Source organism: Macaca fascicularis, chromosome 6 (genome assembly GCF_037993035.2).
Source record: "Macaca fascicularis isolate 582-1 chromosome 6, T2T-MFA8v1.1".
Lineage (NCBI taxonomy): Eukaryota > Metazoa > Chordata > Mammalia > Primates > Cercopithecidae > Macaca > Macaca fascicularis.
Window position 1 is genome coordinate 125,685,540 of NC_088380.1, and position 24,527 is coordinate 125,710,066.

Consider the following 24,527-nt stretch of genomic DNA (forward strand, 5'->3'; position numbering starts at 1 on the left):
CTAGGCCTAGTATGTGCCTGGTAGATGGCTGGTGTTTAGTAAAAGGGTGTTAAATATGTAGAAATGGTTTATTATAATTCTTACAGCTTGTTACTTTTGAAAAGAAAACACTCGAGACACAAAAACTTCCATCTCAGGGTCTATCTGATTCAGTTTGTGTGCATGCTCTCCCTGCTGTTTCTTCCCTTAAACGGGATTTAAAACACACTGTTTTTAGACATTATTCTATTATTCCTATGACCAATGATTTGCAAGTCGTTTATGACTCATCCTCAAATGCATAGCAGTATCTGCAGAAGATACAAAAGTACAATTAAGATGCCTAAAATATTTCTGGAATGAGGCCCTAATTCTTCCCAGTCAAGCTTGTATCCTTTTATCACCATCCAGTTGCTTTTTTTATAAAATGAAAAAGTATAAATTATACAGCAAAAGTCACCTACAAAAGTCAAACTTGTCACCACCTTTCAAATATAAAAATATTACTGTGGCTGGCTTGTTGGGTTATAGAGTATTAGGCCCAAACTCCCTGACATAGTTTATTTTGCCCTTTCTGAGGCAACCACTACTAATCTCTGCAGCCTTGTCTTTCACCACTCCATCCCTTCTCCCAAACTCTCCAAATACACTATACATTCTATGCCCTAAACTCTCATACATACTGTTCCCTCAACCAGAGCTCACTTTTTCCTCCCTCAAGCCCTCCCCCAGCCAGTCTCTTCCCTAATTAATCCTAAATATTAGAATCCAGGTTAAATATTTTGTTATGTCCTTCAGTCTCAGCTTACATGTCACTTCTAAGATTTCCCAGATCTTTTCCTCATCTCCACCACACAAACTTAGGGTTAGTAGCACCTTTTTATATGTTCCTATAACACCTCACATATACACATCTAAGAAAGAAGCTGATAGTGTAGAATTCAACAAGAAAAAGACCACACGCTTACGTGCATTTTACATATATACACATATATACATACATATACACACGAACATTACATTTTATTTCCTAACAAAATTAAAGACTCTAGTAAAATCTCAGAAGCACTACTTGGTGAACATGCACCCTTTCGTCTTTTGACTCTTACTCCATGACAGCCTAATTTCGAAGACTGCCGAAGGATATCAAACACATATAAAAAGTGTTTAAATCTTTCCAATCGGAGGTCATATAATTTAAATAAGATGTTTAAATTAGCAAAATGATTTTAACCTGAACAAAGTTATTTTACAAATGCTTTTACTTTGAAAAATTCAGAAAACACTTTTTGCTGTTTTCTTCAGCGCCTCAAAACTTTGATGTTTGTCAAACTCTTTTTGAATACATTCTCTACTACGTACAAGGATGCATATAACAAAAGTTTCGCTGTGGTTCATTACCTATAATTTGAAAAAGCTGCCCTACATCATCGGATTTTTAATCTGAGGGCTCCCCATTTAAATAGATATGCCACTTTCCACTAGGTCCTGATCTACAGGAGAACTGAAGTCATCTCTTTTTCATCTTTGTATTTCATAGTCTATCACACTGTATGGAAAGTAGGGTCTCCAAAAATATTTGTTGAACAACTGAATTTTACCAAGTAGTTCAACAAATCTTTTGTGCACCTACTATGTCCCATGACCCTCATCCTTCTTATTTTATCTCAAATAACGCTAATGATACATACTCTGGGGAGATCAACCAAGGCTTTGTCTTTATCTGAAAAAAAAATAATGTTATATGTTCAGGAATGGGGGATAGGAAAGGTATTCTAAGAGGTAAATGGAATACAGGCAGGTTTTGTAAACAAGATATACATAGAGGACAGAATACATTTATAGAACCTATATCCTGCAATAATAAACTACAAGTTTGGGATCTTTTAAAGAATATTCCATTCATATTGAAGATATGTTATATTTCTAACAAGCAAGATTCTGCTGAGTTTGCACTTCCTGAACAAACCTAATTTCTGCAACTCCCTTAGGCTATGACATTTGTAGTAATGTGTTCAGAGAAATGAATATAGTTTAAGTAAATAGTCAAATAACTGTGACTCAATGATCAATCAAATCTAAGAATGCATTTTTAAAACTATTTTAAGCATAAATGTAAAGAAGTTCACGCAGGGTACTAGTAGAACTCTAATAACCTAATGAAATAAAATATAAAAAGCCATCAATTCATTTCTGTCTTATTGACAACACCTAAATATTCTCCATAATTCTAGAATTATATTCTACCTAATTAAAGCAAATAAAATGCATAGCATGCCAAGAGGGAGGAGAGCTTTTCACAGGTAGCAAATTTCACCAGAAATAAGCGAAGTGCAGAAATGTTGGGAAAAATTGTAATCCTAAGGTATTAACTAAATGTAACTGAAAAAAAGACAAAATTCAGCAAGTCATTTTTATTTTTTAGAAAGCATCATAAAATAAATCTCTGCTAAACAGATTTTTAACTATATATTTATAATTAACAATTCTGAACAGACTAAAAACTACATAATAAAGCTAGCACAGTAATTTAGCCTTTGATTTATATGTGAAACACTTTTCTTTCAGTATCCTATTGAGACTCCTCCAAACACTTTTAAATGTTTCCCATAACCCCCTGAGACAACTTGTTTAAATTAATTACATTCACAAACCCCTATGTTCAAATTCACAGTGCCTTCTAATCACAAATTTTCCATCCTCCTCAGAGGTCAACTATACATAGTATACTTAGAAAATATAAAAACATTCTATATTTAAGATCCTTTCCTCTTAAGTCTTACAATAGAGCCCTAGGAAAAGGTCAAAATGTCCAAAGTAACAAACTCCAAGTACTCAAGCAGTAAAGACCTTCAACCATATTCAGTCCTTCTGTTCCCCTTCTTGGAATGCTTTTCCCCAGGCTGGAATCTTCTCATCTTTCAAATCCCAGAGATAGTTCACGACACGATCTAGCTATTTTTTATAAGAGCATCCCATTCCTTTCCTTCATTGTTTTTTTCCCAGTTTGTAATTACATATTGGATAGCTTGTTTGCTGGTTTATTATCCGTATTCAGTAAGAGAATAATACATAAAGACACGGACTCCATTGCATTGTCAGTGATTATCAAAGCACTCAATAAACACCTGATAAATTAATGCACAGATCTGGTGCTCAGAATAAAGGTCTGAGACACATTGGGATATAGATGATAAATTACCATGAAAACTGATTTTAAAAATTACCAGTGGGACGTCTGTAGGGTTAGAAGAGAGCCTAGAATGAAGACCTGAAAAGGCCCTATATTTAGAGTTCTGGTAGGATAGGCAAAGGAGACTGTCTCTCTCCTTCAATCCACTTCATGTGTTTTAACTGTGATACGACTATGCCACTTAAGTATGACTGTGTAACTATACTACAAGTATTATTGTCATCACCCCTTATTTCCCTATAGGACGCTTAAGTTTCTTGGAAACAGAAATGATGTCTGCTCATTCCATGACACGCTCAATATATTGCAGGAAGTAAGGTTAAATAATCATGAACCTGGAAAAAGGGCTTCTTACTAGGTAGCTGTGCCCGGCATTTCCGAGATTTCCAACGTGCACCCGCCAACTCCGCCAACCTAAGCGCAGAGCTGCCCGAGCCGCCGATACCCCGGCAGGGGGCGCCGCAGCCTCCTCCAAAGGCCGCTGCCAGCTGCAGTCCCCGCCCCCGGCCCCGCGGTCACCTGCAGCGGCTGCATTCGGGCCTCCGTTTGGCTGGCTCCACCGGCAGCTCCCACAGCCGGTCCGCACTGTCGTCGTCCGCCTCTGCACCCAGGGCAGCCGCCGCCGGCACTGGGCCGCCCTCCTGCCGCTCTTTGGCGTTCGGCGTCTGAGACCTTGAGGCCCCAGGAGGCCGCGCCACGGGCTCTTGGAGTATTCGCGCCTCTTTCTGCGACTCCATGGCGGACACTCCGGTCAGGCCGTGGCATCGAAGCCCGGCTACCACCAGGGGGCGCCACACGCTGGAGAAACCGGCCCGCGTTGCGTATCGCCATGCACGCACGCCACGTACAGGGGGCGGGTCTCCGAAGTCCAGGCTCGAGGTTCCACCCTGCCGCTGGGAAGGAACGAGCCGATTGGCCCGTGCCCATTGGGACCGGGTAGGAAAGTGTGGGCAGCGTTGGAGTGCTGGTGAGGTTAAGTAGCCTCACCGGGAGAGGTAAGGGAAACCTCCCCGAGAGCACCCCAGTACCACGCCCGAATTTAACCCCTTTAAAAGTCAAAATAAAAAGGAATTATGCATTTTCTGCCTTGGGATGGCAGTTTAAGAATATGCAGGATTTCCACAGTGCATGCATCGCAGTTGCAGCAGCTGATGTACTTATTATTTAAAGGCCAACAAAGGAGAGGTTATATCCACTGGAAACTACTCACAGCTGGTCCGTTTCATTATATGAATTTCCTGCTCTCCTATGGCTTGTGCTAATAAGACATCAAGCACACTATTTTACACTGGACACCAAATATTTCTTAAATTAGGTTTTTAGATTGTCCCGGATCAGGAAGCAATAGGAGAGCTGGCCTGGGGTACCAATAGGTTTTATGTATGAGGAAACAAGCCCTAGAAAGGTAACATTGCCCAGTATTTACAACTACCGGATACGGCAGTATAGCACAGTAGCTGTTTTTTAAAAGCCAAAATGAAATATATGTTAGAATGAAGGCAGAAATGCTTTTTACCCAAGATGGGTGTCGAATTCCTTTTATTTATTAATGCTTTGTGTTACTTCCAGCAGTACACAACATTTAAACAGAGAATTAAGCTTGGTTGTCATCAATCATGTGAATTAAGTTTAGGAATCACAATTGTCTTAACTCTATAGTTGTAATAGCTTAAATGTGAAGCAAAGTAGACAACACAGAGTAATAGAGCAAATACTGTATTTCTTAAAATGTTTATTTCACTTTTAGATTTTTCAGTCATCTTAAAATCAAATTTGTGAAGAAAATACCGTGCTGTTGTTTTCAACTATCCTACATTCTTTTCCCTCAGAAATAGCACCTCTCTTTTCCTTTGGAGCATCCTATTTGAGAGAGAGAAAAAGCTGAAACACCCGGCTGGTGATGGGTGTAGAGTGGGAGAAAGAAAGCAATTATGCCATTTGGAATTGGAGGATAAACAAAACCCAGAAACTGTAGGGAAGGAGGTGAATCAGAAAATTCATCTTGGCTGCAGATTTAGGTTGGGGAACCAATTCTTTAACTGCCAAAATTAAATTCTCATGTGACTTATCTTTAAACGAAAGGAAGCTGCTCATCTTTAATTTCAAGAGGCGAAATGTGCTCAAGTCATGTAAGGTCCCTCGACTCCCAGTTGTGTGGTGTGAGATGACAGATGATAAGGAAAAAAAAACTTTTTATCTAAGGAATGCAAGCAGTCATGTCTCACTCTCCCTTGAGCTAAATAATTAGCTCTTGAAGCCACTTGCTATGCAAGCCCTGGACTGACACCAAGTAGCCATAAAATGCCATATACCCTATAGTTCAACCACATGTATAGCCAATCACTAACCAATGTTATTTTTGCAAATAAATGACATTTCCTGAGAAATAACTTTTGTAATGCCCCCCTCTGCTGATTCATCCTCTTTTCTTTAAAAACTCCAGCCCATTTGTTTCTCCATAGCACTCTCCATGGCAACCTGGAAATATGTCCTAGGCTGCAGTCCTCAACCTTGGCCCAAATAAACTCTCCATATTAATTTTGCCTCTGCTCCTTCCTTTTAGGTTGATGTGAGCCTACTTATTTTGGGCTTCCTTTTTAACACCCCATATCAGATTATTGGCTTTACCCTTCAAAGTATTCAAAATCCAAACATTTATCTTGCCTACTACTTCTGCCCTAGTTCAAGCCCCCATCATCTCTTACATAGAATATTGCCAAAGACCTAAATGGTCTCCTGCTCCATCTCTGCTCCTTATGAAGAAAATCCCCTGCAAGTCCATGGTAGAATCAAAGAAAGCTTCCATCCAGGCAGGACACAGAATTGAGAAAGGAGGGTCATTTTTCTCTATGGGAAGCAAGAAATTCACCCAATATCCAGGTTTGTGAACAATGACCTTCAGAAGCCTGAGGAAACTTGCGGGTGAGGTTACCACCTTGGGGCAGACCCAGGTATCAGACCATCAGTGACTCAGCTTCTGGGAAGTGCCAAGACACCAGAAAGGGAAGTAAGATACCCTTTATGGGATACAGCCAACTTACTAGTGTCAAGATAATGTACTGAGATGTTAATGTATGTTTTGGTTGTCTCCCAACTTCAGGTAGAAAACCAGACTTTTATGCTCCTTTGCCTCAGGGGAGTTTGGGTAGTAAAGACTGAGGACAATCTTAGGACCATGCCTGGGAAAAGGACCATCCTGGGAAAAGGAGATCCTGTTACTGGAAGAGGAAAGGGCCTCAGTAGTGTAAGGGATTGAATATCGTGCCAGGCCTGCAGTATGAGGATTCGGCATTGTATAAGATTTGATTTAAATGAAATAAAAACATGGTATTTCTTGCTGTATTCATTTTCTATCACTGTGAAACTAATAACCACAAATTTAGTGGTTTTCTCCTTTTTTTTTTTGAGATGGAGGCTTGCTCTGCTGCCCAGGCTGGAGTGCAGTGGCGCGATCTGGGCTCACTGCAACCTCCGCCTCCCGAGTTCAAGCAATTCTCCTGCCTCAGCCTCCCAAGTAGCTGGGACTACAGGCTGCACACTGCCACACCCAGATAATTTTGTATTGTTAGTAGAGACGGGGTTTTACTGTGTTGATCAGGCTAGTCTTGAACTCCCAACCTCAGGTGATCCACTGAGGGAGGCCACTTTGGGAGGCCGAGGTGAACTCCCAACCTCGGCCTCCCAAAGTGCTGGGATTACAGGAGTGAGCCACTGCACCCGGCCACTTATTTTTCTTTTAAGTGAAAACCAAGTTTATTAGGAAAGTAAAGGAATAAAGAATGGCTACTCCTTAGGCAGAGCAGCAGCTTAGGCTGCTCCACCAAGGATAGTTATTTCTTGATTATATATTAAACAAGGGGTGGATTATTTATGAGTTTTCTGGGAAAGGGGTGGGCAATTTCCAGGACTGAGGGCTCCTCCCCTTTCCAGACCATATAGGATTACCTCCTGACATTGCCTTCGCATTTGCAAACTGTCATGGTGCTGATGGGAGTGTCTTTTAGCATACTAATGCATTATAATTAGCATATAATGAGTGCTGAGGACGACCAGAGGTCACTTTCTTGGCCACATTGGTTTTGATGCAATTTGACCAGCTTGTTTATCACATCTTTATGATCTGTACCTTGTGCTGACCTCCTGTCTCATCCTGTGGCTTAGAATGCCTAACCTCCTAGGAATGCAGCTCAGTAAGTCTCAGCCTTATTTTACCTAGCCCCTATTCAAGATGGAATTGCTCTGGTTCAAACGCCTCTGATATATTTCCCACCTCCCTTTTATAAGAGAACCCTTAATGCTAAGCATTGTAGAGGGACAAAGATCCATCTGTAGCTTCTTCAGGCTGAATAGGGGTGATGATATTCCTGCCTAACTACTAGGATCTCTTATATTTGGGGTAGAGAGGAGCTCAGTCAGAAAGCATCAGTATGGTGAGGGCCATCCATAACTCTGACAAAAGGCGATATCTGGAAGATTAATAAGTGTTTGCTTTAAGATAACATTGAGTAAACTTATCCTGAATTCTTACATGGAGAGTACAGCAGCAATATATTCCACAACAGTAAAGCAAAATAAGCAAAATTATCCCAAGTAAACTAGATAAAAAAGCTTTCCATGAACTGGGCAATTTGAAACCAAGCTGATATAGTGTCACTACCTGATTCCAGTATATGCCCAGAATTAGAATATTGATCTAGATTTTTACATTATCCATCCCCCTTGTTTCATTTGAGCAGCAGCCAGAGATCACTGATTGGTTCACAGGAATAAGCAGTCAGTCTAAATTTCAGGGGAAAAAAATTCTCAAAAAGAACTGATGAGGTTAGAATCTAATAACAATTGTACCATAGTTCTTGAAACATAGTTTTTCTCTCTTCAGTCTCCCATTTTTACTAAATACAAATTATGGTAAACCGATTTGCCTTATTATACTTGGCCTGATTATTTGTATAAAGTGCAGCAAGAAGAATTATTTGCCACATAGGCTTATTTTAATTGGTTTTGATGGAACTTTTATTCCATCAAAGAAATCTTAGATAAGACTTTTTTTTAAAGCCCAACCCAGCTATGGGGTTGTGCTGTCAAATACCTATGAGTTGGGTAAGTTCCTCTTCTCTTGAAGTCACAAGATAATCTGGGGCTCCTGGGCCTGTCAAAAACTGACATTCTTTACTTATCACAAGTCCGGAACTCTATACAGGTACTATATAGACAAGGTATGAGGTGAGGGCAGTTTCCCAAGAGGCTTTTATTGGCTTTGTAAGTCCAATTTGATTCCTTAAAAGAAAGCATGCCATTCCAGTCAAAACCTTGGTAAGGTAACCAGTGTCTCCAATTGTGTCCTATTACAAAAGAAAACAGATACTTATTGCACTTATGCAAATAACTATATTGCCATAAGTTAAGAATGCTCGCAAATAATTTCCAATTCTGGAGAAATCAGGTAGAGATAAATAAATATGCTCCAAATTTTGTTTACAGGAATAGACTTTACTCAATTGTTAAAAGCTGTAAGTAGCTTGAAAGTTTTCTTGGCTCTGAAAAACAAAACAAAGTATCAGCAATGTTTTAAGCAAAAAAGTCAAAAAGATTACTTCAGTCTTCTATTAGTTCAGTCTATGCAATTAACTCCTGTTCTGCTTGATATTCATGAACATTTCAGCTCTCCATGAGAGTCCTGAAAGTTTTTTCTTCTACTCTAATGTTACAATATCCAAAGTTATTAGAAATGTGCACTTAAGAGCACCTGTCAAAGTCCTATAGCTGATTATAAACCATCTTTTGAAGAGGATCAAAATAAGACAATTGTCTGTGGATGACAAAGTCTTAGGACAGCCACTATTAAAAACCACAGTTGAAAAGAAAATTTGGTTACTTCTGTAGCATACAACAATTTTACATAACAATTATAACTATTAATAATATACACTAAGTCATATTAGAATTATAAGAGTTTACATGATTTTGGAATACATACCAATTACATTTATACAAGTACAGCCTGAAGAAAGCCAAACACTATTTTATATTTCATAACACTTCCTGTATGATTTTTATTTTTATTTATATTTTTGAGACAGAGTCTCACTCTGTCACCTAGGCTGGAGTGCAGTGGTGCAATCTCAGCTCACTGCAACCTCTGCCTTCCGGGTTCAAGTGATTCTCCTGCCTCAGCCTCCCAAGTAGCTGGTATTACAGGCACACACCACCACACCCAGCTAATTTTTCTGTTTTTAGTGGAGACAAGGTTTCACCATGTTGGCCAGGCTGGTCTCGAACTGCTGACCCCAGGTGATCCATCTGCCTCAGTCTCCCAAAGTGCTGGGATTACCAGTGTAAGCCACCATGCCTGGCTCTACATGATTTTTATACCAAATAAGCCAAATATGTCTCTGTAGAACTTTAGGGGACCTAATATCTAAAAGATTAATTGGGTCAGAAAAAGACATAATTTAGAGTATGATTTTGGAAAGTTTGTCAGACATCAAAGGTTTAAAACACAATATCACAAAATAGAATCCCAGGCCACCATAAGTTATTCATTCAGGCAAAATGATGACTTAAAAATATTTTTAAAGGCAAAAACCTTTATTCATTAAGAGGGAAGACTTAGCTTTCTAAACAATCTGAGTCTTTTTTTTTCTTTCCTTTCTTTTTCCTATATTTTATTTAAAAGGCAAACAAAAATCTTTCTTTTTTCTTTGATAGTACGTGAAAATCTTGTTCAAGAGAGAAAGCCAAATTTTACCCTTTGCATTAGTGTACTATTAATGTCAACCCCAATCTTTAATAAAACTTTACAGACAAATCTATCCAATTTTCATGTCTGGCCATAAGATAAGATTCTCATAAACCTTTTATAAATCTTTACAAATTTTTGTTAAAGAACAGATTAGTGCTATAAGAAAAACCTATCATGCTTCTATTCCGATGTTCAAATTATGAAAAAACTGAATACCCTTTTAACTTTAGCCAATATGTTCACACATAGAATTTCTTTTACAAGATTAATCTTTCACAAACTTTCCACAACTTACTCAAACCTTCAGCTTTATTTTACTTAACTTAAGACAATCCTTTAACCCTTTAGGCACACACAAAAAAACTACATTCCCATGACATCTTATAATCTTTTTTTTTTTTTTTTTTTTTTGAGATGGAATCTCACTCTGTCACCCAGGCTGGAGTGCAGTGGCACAGTCTCGGCTCACTGCAAGCTCCGCCTCCCAGGTTCACGCCATTCTCCTGCCTCAGCCTCCCAAGTAGCTGGGACTACAGGTGCCTGCCACTACGCCCGGGTAATTTTTTTTGTATTTTTAGTAGAGGTGGGGTTTCACTGTATTAGCCAGGATGGTCTCAATCTCCTGCTCTCATGATCCACCTGTCTCAGCCTCCCAAAGTGCTGGGATTACAGGTATGAGCCACCGCGCCTGGACGACATCTTACTATCTTTTATAAAAAACACATTTCACTTTCCTTACACATCTTGCATGTAAAGCTGTTTTTATTTCCAAGATTCAACATTCCACTGTCAACATTAGACAGATCAACGAGACAGAAAGTTACCAAGGATATCCAGGAATTGAACTCATCTCTGCAGCAAGCAGACCTAATAGACATCTATAGAACTCTCCACCCCAAATCAACAGAATATACATTCTTCTCAGCACCACATCGTACTTACTCCAAAATTGACCACGTAATTGGAAGTAAAGCACTCCTCAGCAAATGTACAAGAACAGAAATTATAACAAACTGTCTCTCAGACCACAGTGCAATCAAACTAGAACTCAGGACTAAGAAACTCAATCAAAACCGCTCAACTACATGGAAACTGAACAACCTGCTCCTGAATGACTACTGGGTACATAACGAAATGAAGGCAGAAATAAAGATGTTCTTTGAAACCAATGAGAACAAAGATACAACATACCAGAATCTCTGGGACACATTTAAAGCAGTGTGTAGAGGGAAATTTATAGCACTAAATGCCCACAAGAGAAAGCAGGAAAGATCTAAAATTGACACTCTAACATCGCAATTAAAAGAACTAGAGAAGCAAGAGCAAACACATTCGAAAGCTAGCAGAAGGCAAGAAATAACTAAGATCAGAGCAGAACTGAAGGAGATAGACACACAAAAAAACCTCCAAAAAATCAATGAATCCAGGAGTTGGTTTTTTGAAAAGATCAACAAAATTGACAGACCACTAGCAAGACTAATAAAGAAGAAAAGAGAGAAGAATCAAATTGACGCAATTAAAAATGATAAAGGGGATATCACCACCGACCCCACAGAAATACAAACTACCATCAGAGAATACTATAAACACCTCTACACAAATAAACTGGAAAATCTAGAAGAAATGGATAATTTCCTGGACACTTACACTCTTCCAAGACTAAACCAGGAAGAAGTTGAATCCCTGAATAGACCAATAGCAGGCTCTGAAATTGAGGCAATAATTAATAGCCTACCAACCAAAAAAAGTCCAGGACCAGATGGATTCACAGCTAAATTCTACCGGAGGTACAAGGAGGAGTTGGTACCATTCCTTCTGAAACTATTCCAATCAATAGAAAAAGAGGGAATCCTCCCTAACTCATTTTATGAGGCCAACATCATCCTGATACCAAAGCCTGGCAGAGACACAACAAAAGAGAATTTTAGACCAATATCCCTGATGAACATCGATGCAAAAATCCTCAATAAAGTACTGGCAAACCGGATTCAGCAACACATCAAAAAGCTTATCCACCATGATCAAGTGGGCTTCATCCCTGGGATGCAAGGCTGGTTCAACATACGCACATCAATAAACATAATCCAGCATATAAACAGAACCAAAGACAAGAACCACATGATTATCTCAATAGATGCAGAAAAGGCTTTTGACAAAATTCAACAGCCCTTCATGCTAAAAACGCTCAATAAATTCGGTATTGATGGAACGTACCTCAAAATAATAAGAGCTATCTATGACAAACCCACAACCAATATCATACTGAATGGGCAAAAACTGGAAAAATTCCCTTTGAAAACTGGCACAAGACAGGGATGCCCTCTCTCACCACTCCTATTCAACATAGTGTTGGAAGTTCTGGCTAGGGCAATTAGGCAAGAGAAAGAAATCAAGGGTATTCAGTTAGGTAAAGAAGAAGTCAAATTGTCCCTGTTTGCAGATGACATGATTGTATATTTAGAAAACTCCATTGTCTCAGCCCAAAATCTCCTTAAGCTGATAAGCAACTTCAGCAAAGTCTCAGGATACAAAATTAATGTGCAAAAATCACAAGCATTCTTATACACCAGTAACAGACAAACAGAGAGCCAAATCAGGAATGAACTTCCATTCACAATTGCTTCAAAGAGAATAAAATACCTAGGAATCCAACTTACAAGGGATGTAAAGGACCTCTTCAAGGAGAACTACAAACGACTGCTCAGTGAAATAAAAGAGGACACAAACAAATGGAAGAACATACCATGCTCATGGATAGGAAGAATCAATATCGTGAAAATGGCCATACTGCCCAAGCTAATTTATAGATTCAATGCCATCCCCATCAAGCTACCAACGAGTTTCTTCACAGAATTGGAAAAAACTGCTGTAAAGTTCATATGGAACCAAAAAAGAGCCTGCATCTCCAAGACAATCCTAAGTCAAAAGAACAAAGCTGGAGGCATCACGCTACCTGACTTCAAACTATACTACAAGGCTACAGTAACCAAAACAGCATGGTACTGGTACCAAAACAGAGATATAGACCAATGGAACAGAACAGAGCCCTCAGAAATAATATCACACATCTACAGCCATCTGATCTTTGACAAACCTGAGAGAAACAAGAAATGGGGAAAGGATTCCCTATTTAATAAATGGTGCTGGGAAAATTGGCTAGCCATAAGTAGAAAGCTGAAACTGGATCCTTTCCTTACTCCTTATACGAAAATTAATTCAAGATGGATTAGAGACTTAAATGTTAGACCTAATACCATAAAAATCCTAGAGGAAAACCTAGGTAGTACCATTCAGGACATAGGCATGGGCAAAGACTTCATGTCTAAAACACCAAAAGCAACAGCAGCAAAAGCCAAAATTGACAAATGGGATCTCATTAAACTAAAGAGCTTCTGCACAGCAAAAGAAACTACCATCAGAGTGAACAGGCAACCTACAGAATGGGAGAAAATTTTTGCAATCTACTCATCTGACAAAGGGCTAATATCCAGAACCTACAAAGAACTCAAACAAATTTACAAGAAAAAAACAAACAACCCCATCAAAAAGTGGGCAAAGGATATGAACAGACATTTCTCAAAAGAAGACATTCATACAGCCAACAGACACATGAAAAAATGCTCATCATCACTGGCCATCAGAGAAATGCAAATCAAAACCACAATGAGATACCATCTCACACCAGTTAGAATGGCGATCATTAAAAAGTCAGGAAACAACAGGTGCTGGAGAGGATGTGGAGAAATAGGAACACTTTTACACTGTTGGTGGGATTGTAAACTAGTTCAACCATTATGGAAAACAGTATGGCGATTCCTCAAGGATCTAGAACTAGATGTACCATATGACCCAGCCATCCCATTACTGGGTATATACCCAAAGGATTATAAATTATGCTGCTATAAAGACACATGCACACATATGTTTATTGCAGCACTATTCACAATAGCAAAGACTTGGAATCAACCCAAATGTCCATCAGTGACAGATTGGATTAAGAAAATGTGGCACATATACACCATGGAATACTATGCAGCCATAAAAAAGGATGAGTTTGTGTCCTTTGTAGGGACATGGATGCAGCTGGAAACCATCATTCTTAGCAAACTATCACAAGAACAGAAAACCAAACACCGCATGTTCTCACTCATAGATGGGAACTGAACAATGAGATCACTTGGACTCAGGAAGGGGAACATCACACACTGGGGCCTATCATGGGGGGGGGGAGGGGGGAGGGATTGCATTGGGAGTTATACCTGATGTAAATGACAAGTTGATGGGTGCAGCACACCAACAAGGCACAAGTATACATATGTAACAAACCTGCACGTTATGCACATGTACCCTACAACTTAAAGTATAATAATAATAAATAAATTTATTAAAAAAAAACAACACATTTCACTTTCCTTACACATCTTGCATGTAAAGCTGTTTTTATTTCCAAGATTTGTAAAGTCATGTGAACTAAAAGGCATTACAGTTTTTACTTTTCTGACAAAATATTTGAGTTAAGCATGTATTATTTTTAAAACAAATAAAGCTCTTTCATATGTAAACATCACATACACAGCCAGGCACGGTGGCTCATGCCTGTAATCCCAGCACCTTGGGAGGCTTAGACAGGTGGATCATGAGGTCGGGAGTTTGAGACCAGCCTGGCCAACATGGGGAAACTCCATCTCTACTAAAAATACAAAAATTAGCCAGGTATGGTGGTGGGCGCTTGTAATCCTAGCTACTCAGGAGGCTGAGGCAGGAGAATGGCGTGAACCCAGGAGGTGGAAGTTGCAGTAAAACGAGATCATGCCACTGCACTCCAGCCTGGGTGACAGAGCAAGACTCCATCTCAGGGGAAAAAAAGATAAATAAATAAACATCACACACACATCACATATAAATATAGACAGAAGAAGATCCAGTAATTGTAAGATTTTTCATTTGCCAGTTTTTTAATTACTGACTGCAGGGTGGAGCCCTTGGGAGGAACAGGGCCAGGAAAACATGAAGTTTCTATGGCCTGATAAGCAGGCACAGCTGAAAGGCAAAACATCTCTCAGAATTAAGGGTCTCCTTTTTTACCAGATCCTGTATCCCAAAGAAAGAGAAATGCTATGGAATAAGTGCAGTGATTTTTGCCATGCATTTCATTGCAAAGCAATACAAAACCAATCAGCCCATTCTGTGATTAGCCCATCTTTCATGAGAGCCTTATCTCTCAGTAGGGTGTAGGGACATTTTCATTTCTTTTAGGTAGCTAAAGGCATGTTTCTCTAATCCAAACACGCAAAGAGCTATCTCCCCATAACCGCCATTAGCCAGCCCCAGAAGTACATTTCCTATCTGGTTATTATACACCAAAGCTCTCTCATAGTGCGAAGTAATTTCTGCTTCCCCCAAAAGTCAAAACCATGAGATAAGGCAATGCAAAATAGAACAGAGCTTTAGATTTTGAGAAGGATTTATCTGCTTTCAATTCCAGGGATTTCATGAGGACAACAGAGGTTTTTCCCAAAACAGTGTCTGTGGTGCCTCCTCTGTTTTTCCCAAGGAGTCCCAGGCTGTTAAAGCTTGAATATCCACTTTTAAATAAGCTGATTTTTAACCATAGTGCTCTTTAAAAAATCTTTTTAAGTCTCTTATTACATGACTTTAGCCAGGCCAAACAGCCAATATTTTTGTGCTCAGAGAAAGGAAAATTCAAGACAGTTAGTAGAGGGGAAGAGAATCAACAAATAGTGAAGGTCACATGGACAAACCAGAAAGGACTCATTCCCTAAGCCAGGAATTGAACCCTGAACCTCGGCCACCATTAAGAAAAGATAAAGCCTTAACCGCTAAACTATAGCACTGGGCAGTTTCTGATGCTTTTTCCCAGAAGGAGCCTAAAGCAGCCAATTTTGTGCTTGCAATGGGTTTTAACTGCTCAAGACAACTTTTAGAGCTAACTATGACATGAACCCCAAAATTCCTGTTCCCTGGAACGGGGAGACCAAGCAAAAGTACTGCCACATGGTTACAAGGTCAGGCTCCCAAGGACATTTTTCAATGTGTGGTCTCTGGGCAAGATGTTTGTCCTGAGTAACAGAAAAGAAAGGGAAAGGAAAGGGAGAAAAGCATTGCCTGAGACAGGGTGGGGAAGGCAAGGCACCCAGGGAGGCCAGAGAAAGACCCACCCAATGCAGTGACACTGAATCAAAAATTCAGGCAGCCACTTGTCAGTTGAAGAGGGATCTTTTCCAGCAGCCCCATCAGCTCTAAAGTTTCTCACTTTGGGGAGGAAAAAGCTCCCCATGACCCACGGTCCTGTACCTGACTAACCCTGTCACCCATAGCCTTCAGCAAAGAATGCAAGGCAGATTAATCCGAAGAGAATAGTAGTTAACTTCCCATAATACCAAATCTATTTTTAACCAAAAGGGACTTTACTAAGAGGGTGGCCTCTAACCCCATAAATCTTAGGAAGGAGTCTAACATTCCTAAGTTCAGCCTTGACTCCAAGTTTGGTCAAGCATCCTTGCCTTTTATTAAGAGGGGCTTTTAACCCACTCTGTCTTAGGAGAGACTCTAACTCCCCTAAGTTGGGCCTCTAACCCAATCCTATCCTTTACCCAGTTACCCCACCACTCACCCAAAGTCAGCCAATCCGGTGCTGCAGTCTGTTTCCTTTGAGTCCAGGGTCTCCTCTTTGGGGTTCATCAGGAAGATGTTACTGGAAAGGGGTCCTGATCCAGACCCCAAGAGAGAGTTCTTGGACCTCACACAAAGAAGAGTTTGAGGCAAATTCATAGAGTAAAGTGAAAGCAAGTTTACTAGGAAAGTAAAGGAATAAAGAATGGCTACTCCATAGGCAGAGTAGTCAATTTAGTGGCTTTTTAACAGATACTTTTTTCCTCCACCCCCTCCTACATATACATACATTATTTATCTTACAACTCTGTATGTCAGAAATCTGACATACATCCCACAGGACTAAAATCTAGATATTGGCAGGCTGGATTCCCTTGGAGGCTCTAAGGGATAATCTATTTTCTTGCTTATTTAGGTGTTGGCAGAATTCAGTTCCCTGTGGTGGTTATTTCCTTGGTGACTGTCAGCTAAAGGCTAGTCTCAGCTTCTAGAGGTAACCCACGTTCTCTGGCTCATGGCCCCCATCCTCCATCTGTGAAGCCAGCAGGGGCAGGTTGAGTCCTTCCCATGTTCGGAATCTCTCCTGCCCCTTTTTCCATCACATCTTTCTTTCTTTTTTTTTTTTTTTTTTTTTTTTTTTTTTCTGAGAGGGAGTCTCGCGCTGTCGCCCGGGCTGGAGTGCAGTGGCCGCATCTCAGCTCACTGCAAGCTCCGCCTCCCGGGTTTACGCCATTCTCCTGCCTCAGCCTCCCGAGTAGCTGGGACTACAGGCGCCCACAACCGCGCCCGGCTATTTTTTGTATTTTTTAGTAGAGACGGGGTTTCACTGCGTTAGCCAGGATGGTCTCGATCTCCTGACCTCGTGATCCGCCCGTCTCGGCCTCCCAAAGTGCTGGGATTACAGGCTTGAGCCACCGCGCCCGGCCTCCATCACATCTTTCTAACCAACTCTCTGCCTTCCTTTTCCACTTCCGTTTCTACCCAGATAATCCAGGATAGTCTCCGTATGTTAAAATCAAATGGTTAGCAAACCTAATTCCCTTTTGCTGTGAAGTAGCATATTCACAAGGTTTTATACCAGAGGACAAAGATCACAGGGCTCAAAATTCTACCCACCATAAATTTGCTCACCGGAACTCCTGCTTGCAAATTCATACAAACTACGTATGAAAAAAATGGAAATACATATACCAAAACAATCAATATTTCTGTCAAGATACTGAGATTAAAGGTCTGGGTGTGGTTTTCTTATATCTTACAAATATTGTACACAATGACATGTAAATACTACTTTTAGAAGAAGAATATGGAACATTAACTAGACATCAAAATCTAACAATGGTCTGATTAATACCAAGTTATGTAAGTAGAAGATAGTTTCTATTAATTCCATTATTTGGTTTACTTGCTGACCTTTCCTTAATGATATATTTCTATTTTTTTTTTTTTTTTCTTTTTTGAGATGGAGCCTTGCTCTGTCACCCAGGCGGGAAATGCAGTGGCACGATCTCAGCTCACTGTAACCTCTGCCTCCCAGGTTCAAGCCATTCTCCTCCCTCAGCCTCCCAAGTAGCTGGGATTACAGGTGTGTGCCACCATACCTGGCTGATTTTTGTATTTTTAGTAGAGACAGAGTTTCACCATGCTGTCCAAGCTAGTCTTGAACTCCTGACCTCAGGTGATCTGCCTGCCTCAGCCTCCCAAAGTGCTGGGATTACAGCCATGAGCCACCATGCCCAGTCATATTTCTAATTTTTTAATGTGAATTAGTAGTGAGTCCAGCGATGCTAATATTTAATGCAAGGTCCTCACATATACCTATCGTGATTATTTTTATATATAAATTATTCTTAAGTGACTTTGTTGCTGATAGAGAGATGTCCTTCTTTCTGTCAACCTCCAGGTTGAGATAGTTTTTCTCAGGGCAGGGACTTCCTTCACAGCTTCATGCCTTTCACCCTTTCACCCAAATTGTCACCAATATGTCCTGAACCATTTCTTCATTAGTTATACCATTGGTATAATTCTTGTCTTTTTGTTTCTTTAAGTTTCCTGACACTAGCTATCTATAAAAATGTCTTTTTCTGCCTGATTTTCCTCAGGGATCTGTTCTAATTTTTGTATTTTTTGGCTGTGCAGTGTTGCTTTTATATTTTCTTAAAATTCTAGGTTAATTAAATTGGATATTTATTACTTCTTCTTTTCACATGTGAAGACCCACTATATTATTTCTTATCCATACATAGAATATATAATCTTAAAATAATCTTAGTTTTCTGCCTGCAGGAATTTTTTTTAGATGAATGTTTCCTAGGCTGAACTAGAACTCCTGGCCTCAAGCAATCTTTCTACCTCCTGATTAGTGGGAATTATAGGCACCGACTGCTGCACCCAGCAAAGGATTTTTTTTTCTTTTTTTTTTTTTTCTTTCTCTATCTTGGTGAATACAGGGATTATTTTTTAAAGCACTTTATTTGCTTGGATTTGTTTGTTTCACCAATCAGTTTTATAACAGGATATATATAATATTATGTAAATATATATTATATATTATATAAATTTATATATTATATATTATATAAATTTATATATATATATATTTTTTAGGCAGAGTCTCACTCTGTCACCTAGGCTGGAGTGCAGTGGCTTGATTTCCCCTGCGGTCAAGCCATTCTCCTGCCTCAGCCTCCTGAGTAGCTGGGACTATAGGTGCACACCACCATGCCCAGCTAATTTTTGTATTTTTAGTAGAGACAGGGTTTCATCATGTTGGCCGGGTTGGTCTCGAACTCCTGACCTCAAGTTATCTGCCTGCCTTGGCCTCCCAAAGTGCTGGGATTACAGGCGTGAGTCACCACACCCAGCCAATTTTATATTTTGAATTAAATATTCCTACTGGGAGTTAAATAATTAAAATTTTAAAACCAAATTCTGATGACTGGGAATTTAACTTAACTATCTGAATGAAATACAAATTAACTCCATTACTAGAATCATCTAATTCTCAAACAAGAATGGAATTTAAAGATTGCGTAGCACAGTAATCCTCTAGCCTGGCTCACATTGGAATCACGTGAGGAACCCCCAGGCCAATTAAATTAGAACCTGGTATGGGGGAAACTTGCAGGCATCAGTACTCCTAGGAAATCTGTCTTGTAGCTTGAATTGGAAACCACTGATGTAATCTAAGATTTTACTTCTACGGATGAGAAAGCTAAAACTCAGAGAGGAAAATGACCAGGTAGAAAATTCAAGCCTCCTGACTTCAAACCTACTGAGTTTTCTACTCCACAGATTGTTCTCCATCTTTGAGGTGTTTGAAGGTTTCTCTAGAGCATTCATAACTGTTCATAAAGTTCTAGGTTCTACCTCAAACCTAATGAAACAGAATTTGTCACTCCTTAGGTAATCCAGATGACCACCAAAGTTGAGAACCATTGCAAGTTACCTAAAGTGATGAGGTTTTTATCATATGAAAACAATATAACTTACATTTCTCTCTTCCATTTTTTAAATTGATGGCTCTTTGTTTTTGTTAGATTACATATTGCTACTGTTTTTTAATGTACCACAATCCAATTTGGGGGACATTTTCAACACAGCAGTAATTCATTACAACAACCATTCTTCTTTCCTTTGTTTTTCCTCCCCTTTTGTAGTCCTAAATTCTACAAGATGTTGAACTGAGGCAGTAAGTAATTGAACTGGAAAAATATGATGCAAAATTAATCTGCCTTGGCAGATATAATTGTTTAATTAGTCTAGAAAAATATAATTTAATTAATAGTTCGGTAAGTCTTAGCAAGAAGAACATTTATTGAAAACTTTCGCCGGACACAGTGGCTCATGCCTGTAATCCCAGCACTTTGGGAGGCCGAGGCGGGTGAATCACGAGGTCAGGAGATCGAGACCATCTTGGCTAACATGGTGAAACCCCGTCTCTATTAAAAAAAATACAAAAATTAGCCGGGTATAGTGGCGGGCACCTGTAGTCCTAGCTACGCGGGAGGCTGAGGCAGGAGAATGGCGTGAGCCCAGGCGGCAGAGCTTGCAGTGAGGCGAGATCATGCCACTGCACTCCAGCCTGGGTGACAGAGCGAGACTCCGTCTCAAAAAAAAACAAAAAACAAAAAAACTCTCCATTTGTCAGGCACTATACTAACCACTTTACATGTAATCCTAAGACTATCTCATAATCTCAGGATTAACCCTATAAGGTAAATATTATGTTTACCTCTACAAAGAAAAAGACTAAAGAACAGAGAGGTTAAGTAACACCAGGCACAGTGGCTCACACCCGTAATCCCAGCACTTTGGGAGGCCAAGGCAGGAGGACCACTAGAGGCCAGGAGTTTGAGACCAGCCTGGCCAACATGGCAAAACCCAGTCTTACTAAAACTACAAAAATTATCCAGGTGTGATGGCAGGCACCTGTAATCCCAGCTACTCAGGAGGCTGAGGCAGGATAATTGCTTGAACCTGGAAGGTGGAGGTTGCAGTGAGCCGAGATCTTGCCACTGCACTCCAGCCTGAGCGACAGAGCAAGACTTCATCTCAAAAAAAAAAAAAAAAGAGAGAGATTAAGTACCTTGGTCACGGTCACACAATAGTAACTTTCAGAATTTATAAATTGGAATCATTAACAAAGATGTCCAATGCCAAGGAACTTGTCTGTCTCCTTAAAAGCACTGAATAGACACAAATAGTTCTAGAAGTTAGTAGTATTGAGTACAAAGAAGAACTGCTGAGAAGGCACTGAGCTACTTTCATTTCCTATACTTTATATTAACTCAATTTTTCAAGAATTCTGGCTCTCCTCATGATTTTAGCTTCAAAACTTGACACAGGAACAAAATAGAAGCCCTGAATAGACCAATACCATGAAAAATGTGTCAAAGAACTGCCTCCAGTATACTCTAGGCTCAAGTAATTCTGCAAATGCATAATTTCAAACATTAAAAGATTAAATGTGATTAAAACTGTCTTGGAAACATGAAAAGCTATTTAGTCATTTATTTTATTTTATTTTATTTTATTTTTGAGGCAGAGTCTCACTCTATCACCCAGGCTGGAGTACAGTGTCATGATGACGGCTCACTGCAGCCTTAAATTCCTGGATTCAAGTGATCCTTTTGCCTCAGCCTACCAAAGTGCTGGGAGTACAGGCATGAGCCACCATGCCTAGCTCAGATCTTGGTTTCTAATATACTGAAATATATTAGTTTATATTTAATGCTGCTTAATTAAAGGAACAAGGGTTCTTTGGAGAAATGGTCAATTCTAAAAATGGGACAGGAAATAAACAAGATAAGGCTTGAGAATCTTGTAGTGCCAGAAAGTAAGAAAGTATAAAAATAAACATAATTTTAAATAATTCGTAAGCATAATGATGGAGGTACATCAAAGGGACAGAGAAGCCAGTGGAAAGAGCCCCCAGTGACCAATGCTGGAACAATTTGAGCCACAAAATAGCTTAATAAATACTGAGTCTGGGCACAGTGGCTCATGCCAGCACTTTGGGAAACCAAGGTAGGAGAATTGCTTGAGCCTGTGTTCCAGACCAGCCTGGGAAACATAGTGAGACCTTGTCTCTACAAAAAATTTAAAAAATTAGCTGGGTATAATAGCATGCACCTGTAGTCCCAGCTACTTGGGAGGCTGAGGTGGGGGGATTGCTTGAGCCCAGGAGGTTGAGGCTGCAGGGAGCCATGATTGCACCAGTGTACTCCGGTCTGAGCAAGACCCTGTCTCAAAGAAAAAAAAAAAGGAAATATTGGATTATAACCCAATGTGTAAAATGAAAACCCATGAGTTTATAGTGATATAAATAAATAATTGAATAAATAAATGTGGGAGGAAAAACAAACCTCCCATGCAGAAGAATCCCAAGTAATTTATGTAGGTACTCCATTCTCAAGGAGGGGGAACATAATTCCTCACTCCCTAAGAGTGGTCTGTGCATGGTAACTTTCTTCCAAAGAATACAGAATGGAAAGGGGGTGGGAAGAGAGTAATTTTTCAGTGGAAAAATTTGACAAACACTAACTCATGGTCAACATGAGCACTATAAGTCATGATGGTAGTGTGTGCCCTTGTACCATGTGATGAAAATGGCAATTGGTCTCTGTGGTCTTACTTCCAAAACCCATAACACCAGTCTAATTATGAGAAAAACACCAGACAAATCCCAATTGTGGGGTATTCTATAAATTATCTTATCACTACTGCTCAAAACTGTCAAGGTTATTAAGAACAAAGCAAAACAAAAGTCTGAGAAACCATCACAAACAAGAGAAGCCAAAGAACACATGATTAGCAAATATAATGTGGTACCTTGGATGGAATCCTGGAACAGAAAGAGGACATTAGGTAAAAACAAAGGACAACTGAATAAAGTATGGATTTTAGTTAACAATAATGTATTAATATTGGCTCATAAATTATGATAAATGTACAAGACTAACTTAAGATGTTTATAATAGAGAAACTGGATACTGGATATGTAGTAACTTTCTGTACTATCTTCACAATTTTTCTGCAAATCTAAAACCAATCTGAAAAATATTTATAGTTTTAAAAAAGATAATTGTAGGCAGTTAAAACATAAACTAAAACAAAAATTAGCCGGGCGCGGTGGCTCAAGCCTGTAATCCCAGCACTTTGGGAGGCCGAGACGGGTGGATCACGAGGTCAGGAGATCGAGACCATCCTGGCTAACACGGTGAAACCCCGTCTCTACTAAAAAGTACAAAAAACTAGCCGGGCGCGGTGGCGGGCGCCTGTAGTCCCAGCTACTCGGGAGGCTGAGGCAGGAGAATGGCGTAAACCCGGGAGGCGGAGCTTGCAGTGAGCTGAGATCCGGCCACTGCACTCCAGCCTGGGCCACAAAGCGAGACTCCGTCTCAAAAAAAATAATAAAAAAAATAAATAAATAAAACAAAAATTATCTTCCATAATAGAAACATGAAATACTTAGGACTAATCCTAATAGGAAATTAATAAGACCTATGGGATGAAAAGACATAAAACTTCAGAGTGTGCTCGCTTCAGCAGCACATATACTAAAATTGGAATGATACAGAGATTAACATGGCCCCTGCACAAGGATGACATGAAGGAATTAAAAATTAAAAAAAAAGAAAAACCAACTTCACTAAGTGATGTGAACATTTTTAATAACTAAAAGTGTATAGCATTTGCCTCTATAGAAAACTGAATATCACTACCACGTTGTTTCTTCCCAAACTATATAATGTTAATTCAATCCTAAAAGGGGTTTATTCACTGCTGGTGAAAATGTAAAATGTTAGTACTATGGCAGTTTCTTAGGATTCAAATATATACCTACCTTTGGACCCAGCCCTTTTACTCCTCTTCAAAAGAAATGAAAATACATGTTCACACAAACACTTGTAATTAAATGTTCATAGTAATTTTATTTGCAATATCCCTCTCAGTGGGCGCTGCTACAATAAAAATACCATATACTGCAGAAATTTATTCCTCACAGTTTTGGAGGATGGGAAGTCTAAGATTAAGCCACAGGCAGATTCAGTTTTTGGTGAGGTCCCACTTCCTGGTTCATAGACAGATGGCCATCTTTTCATTGTTTCTTCACACAACAGAAGAGGCAGAGGAACTCTCTGAAGCCTTTTTTATAAGGACAGTAATCCTATTCATGAGGCCTCCAGCCATATGACCTATGATCTCCAAAGGTCTCACCTCCCAACAACCATATGACCTATCATCTCCCAAAGGCCCCCACTCCAAACACCGTCACATTGGGGATTAGTTTTCAACATATGAATCTTGGGAAGACACAAACATTCAGCTTATAGCCATCTTAAAACTGGGGGAAAAATCAGAAATATTCATCAGTAGATCAGTGGATAAAGAATATGGTATATCTATACAACTGGAATAATACCCAATAACAAAAGAGGAATTAACTACTAATAACTGCAACAATATTGTTGAATC

General features: G+C 39.5%; 1 protein-coding gene and 1 non-coding gene across 4 annotated transcripts in view; one reads left to right on the forward strand and one right to left on the reverse strand.

Moving 5' to 3' along the window:
* Window positions 1-3,952, reverse strand: part of DTWD2 (DTW domain containing 2) — a 207,070-nt gene extending 203,118 nt beyond the window's left edge. For all 3 annotated transcript variants that reach the window (XM_073994087.1, XM_045394134.3, XM_015451411.4), the window contains exon 1: window positions 3,692-3,952. In XM_073994087.1, coding sequence (XP_073850188.1) covers window positions 3,692-3,909 — 218 coding nt within the window. In that variant the 5' untranslated portion in view covers window positions 3,910-3,952. The remainder of the gene's footprint in view (window positions 1-3,691) is intronic.
* Window positions 3,953-23,584: 19,632 nt separating this feature from the next.
* On the forward strand, window positions 23,585-23,688 carry LOC123574214 (U6 spliceosomal RNA). The gene has a single exon (XR_006699107.1). It is a non-coding gene; the product is annotated as a U6 spliceosomal RNA (small nuclear RNA).
* The last annotated feature ends 839 nt before the right edge of the window (window positions 23,689-24,527 follow it).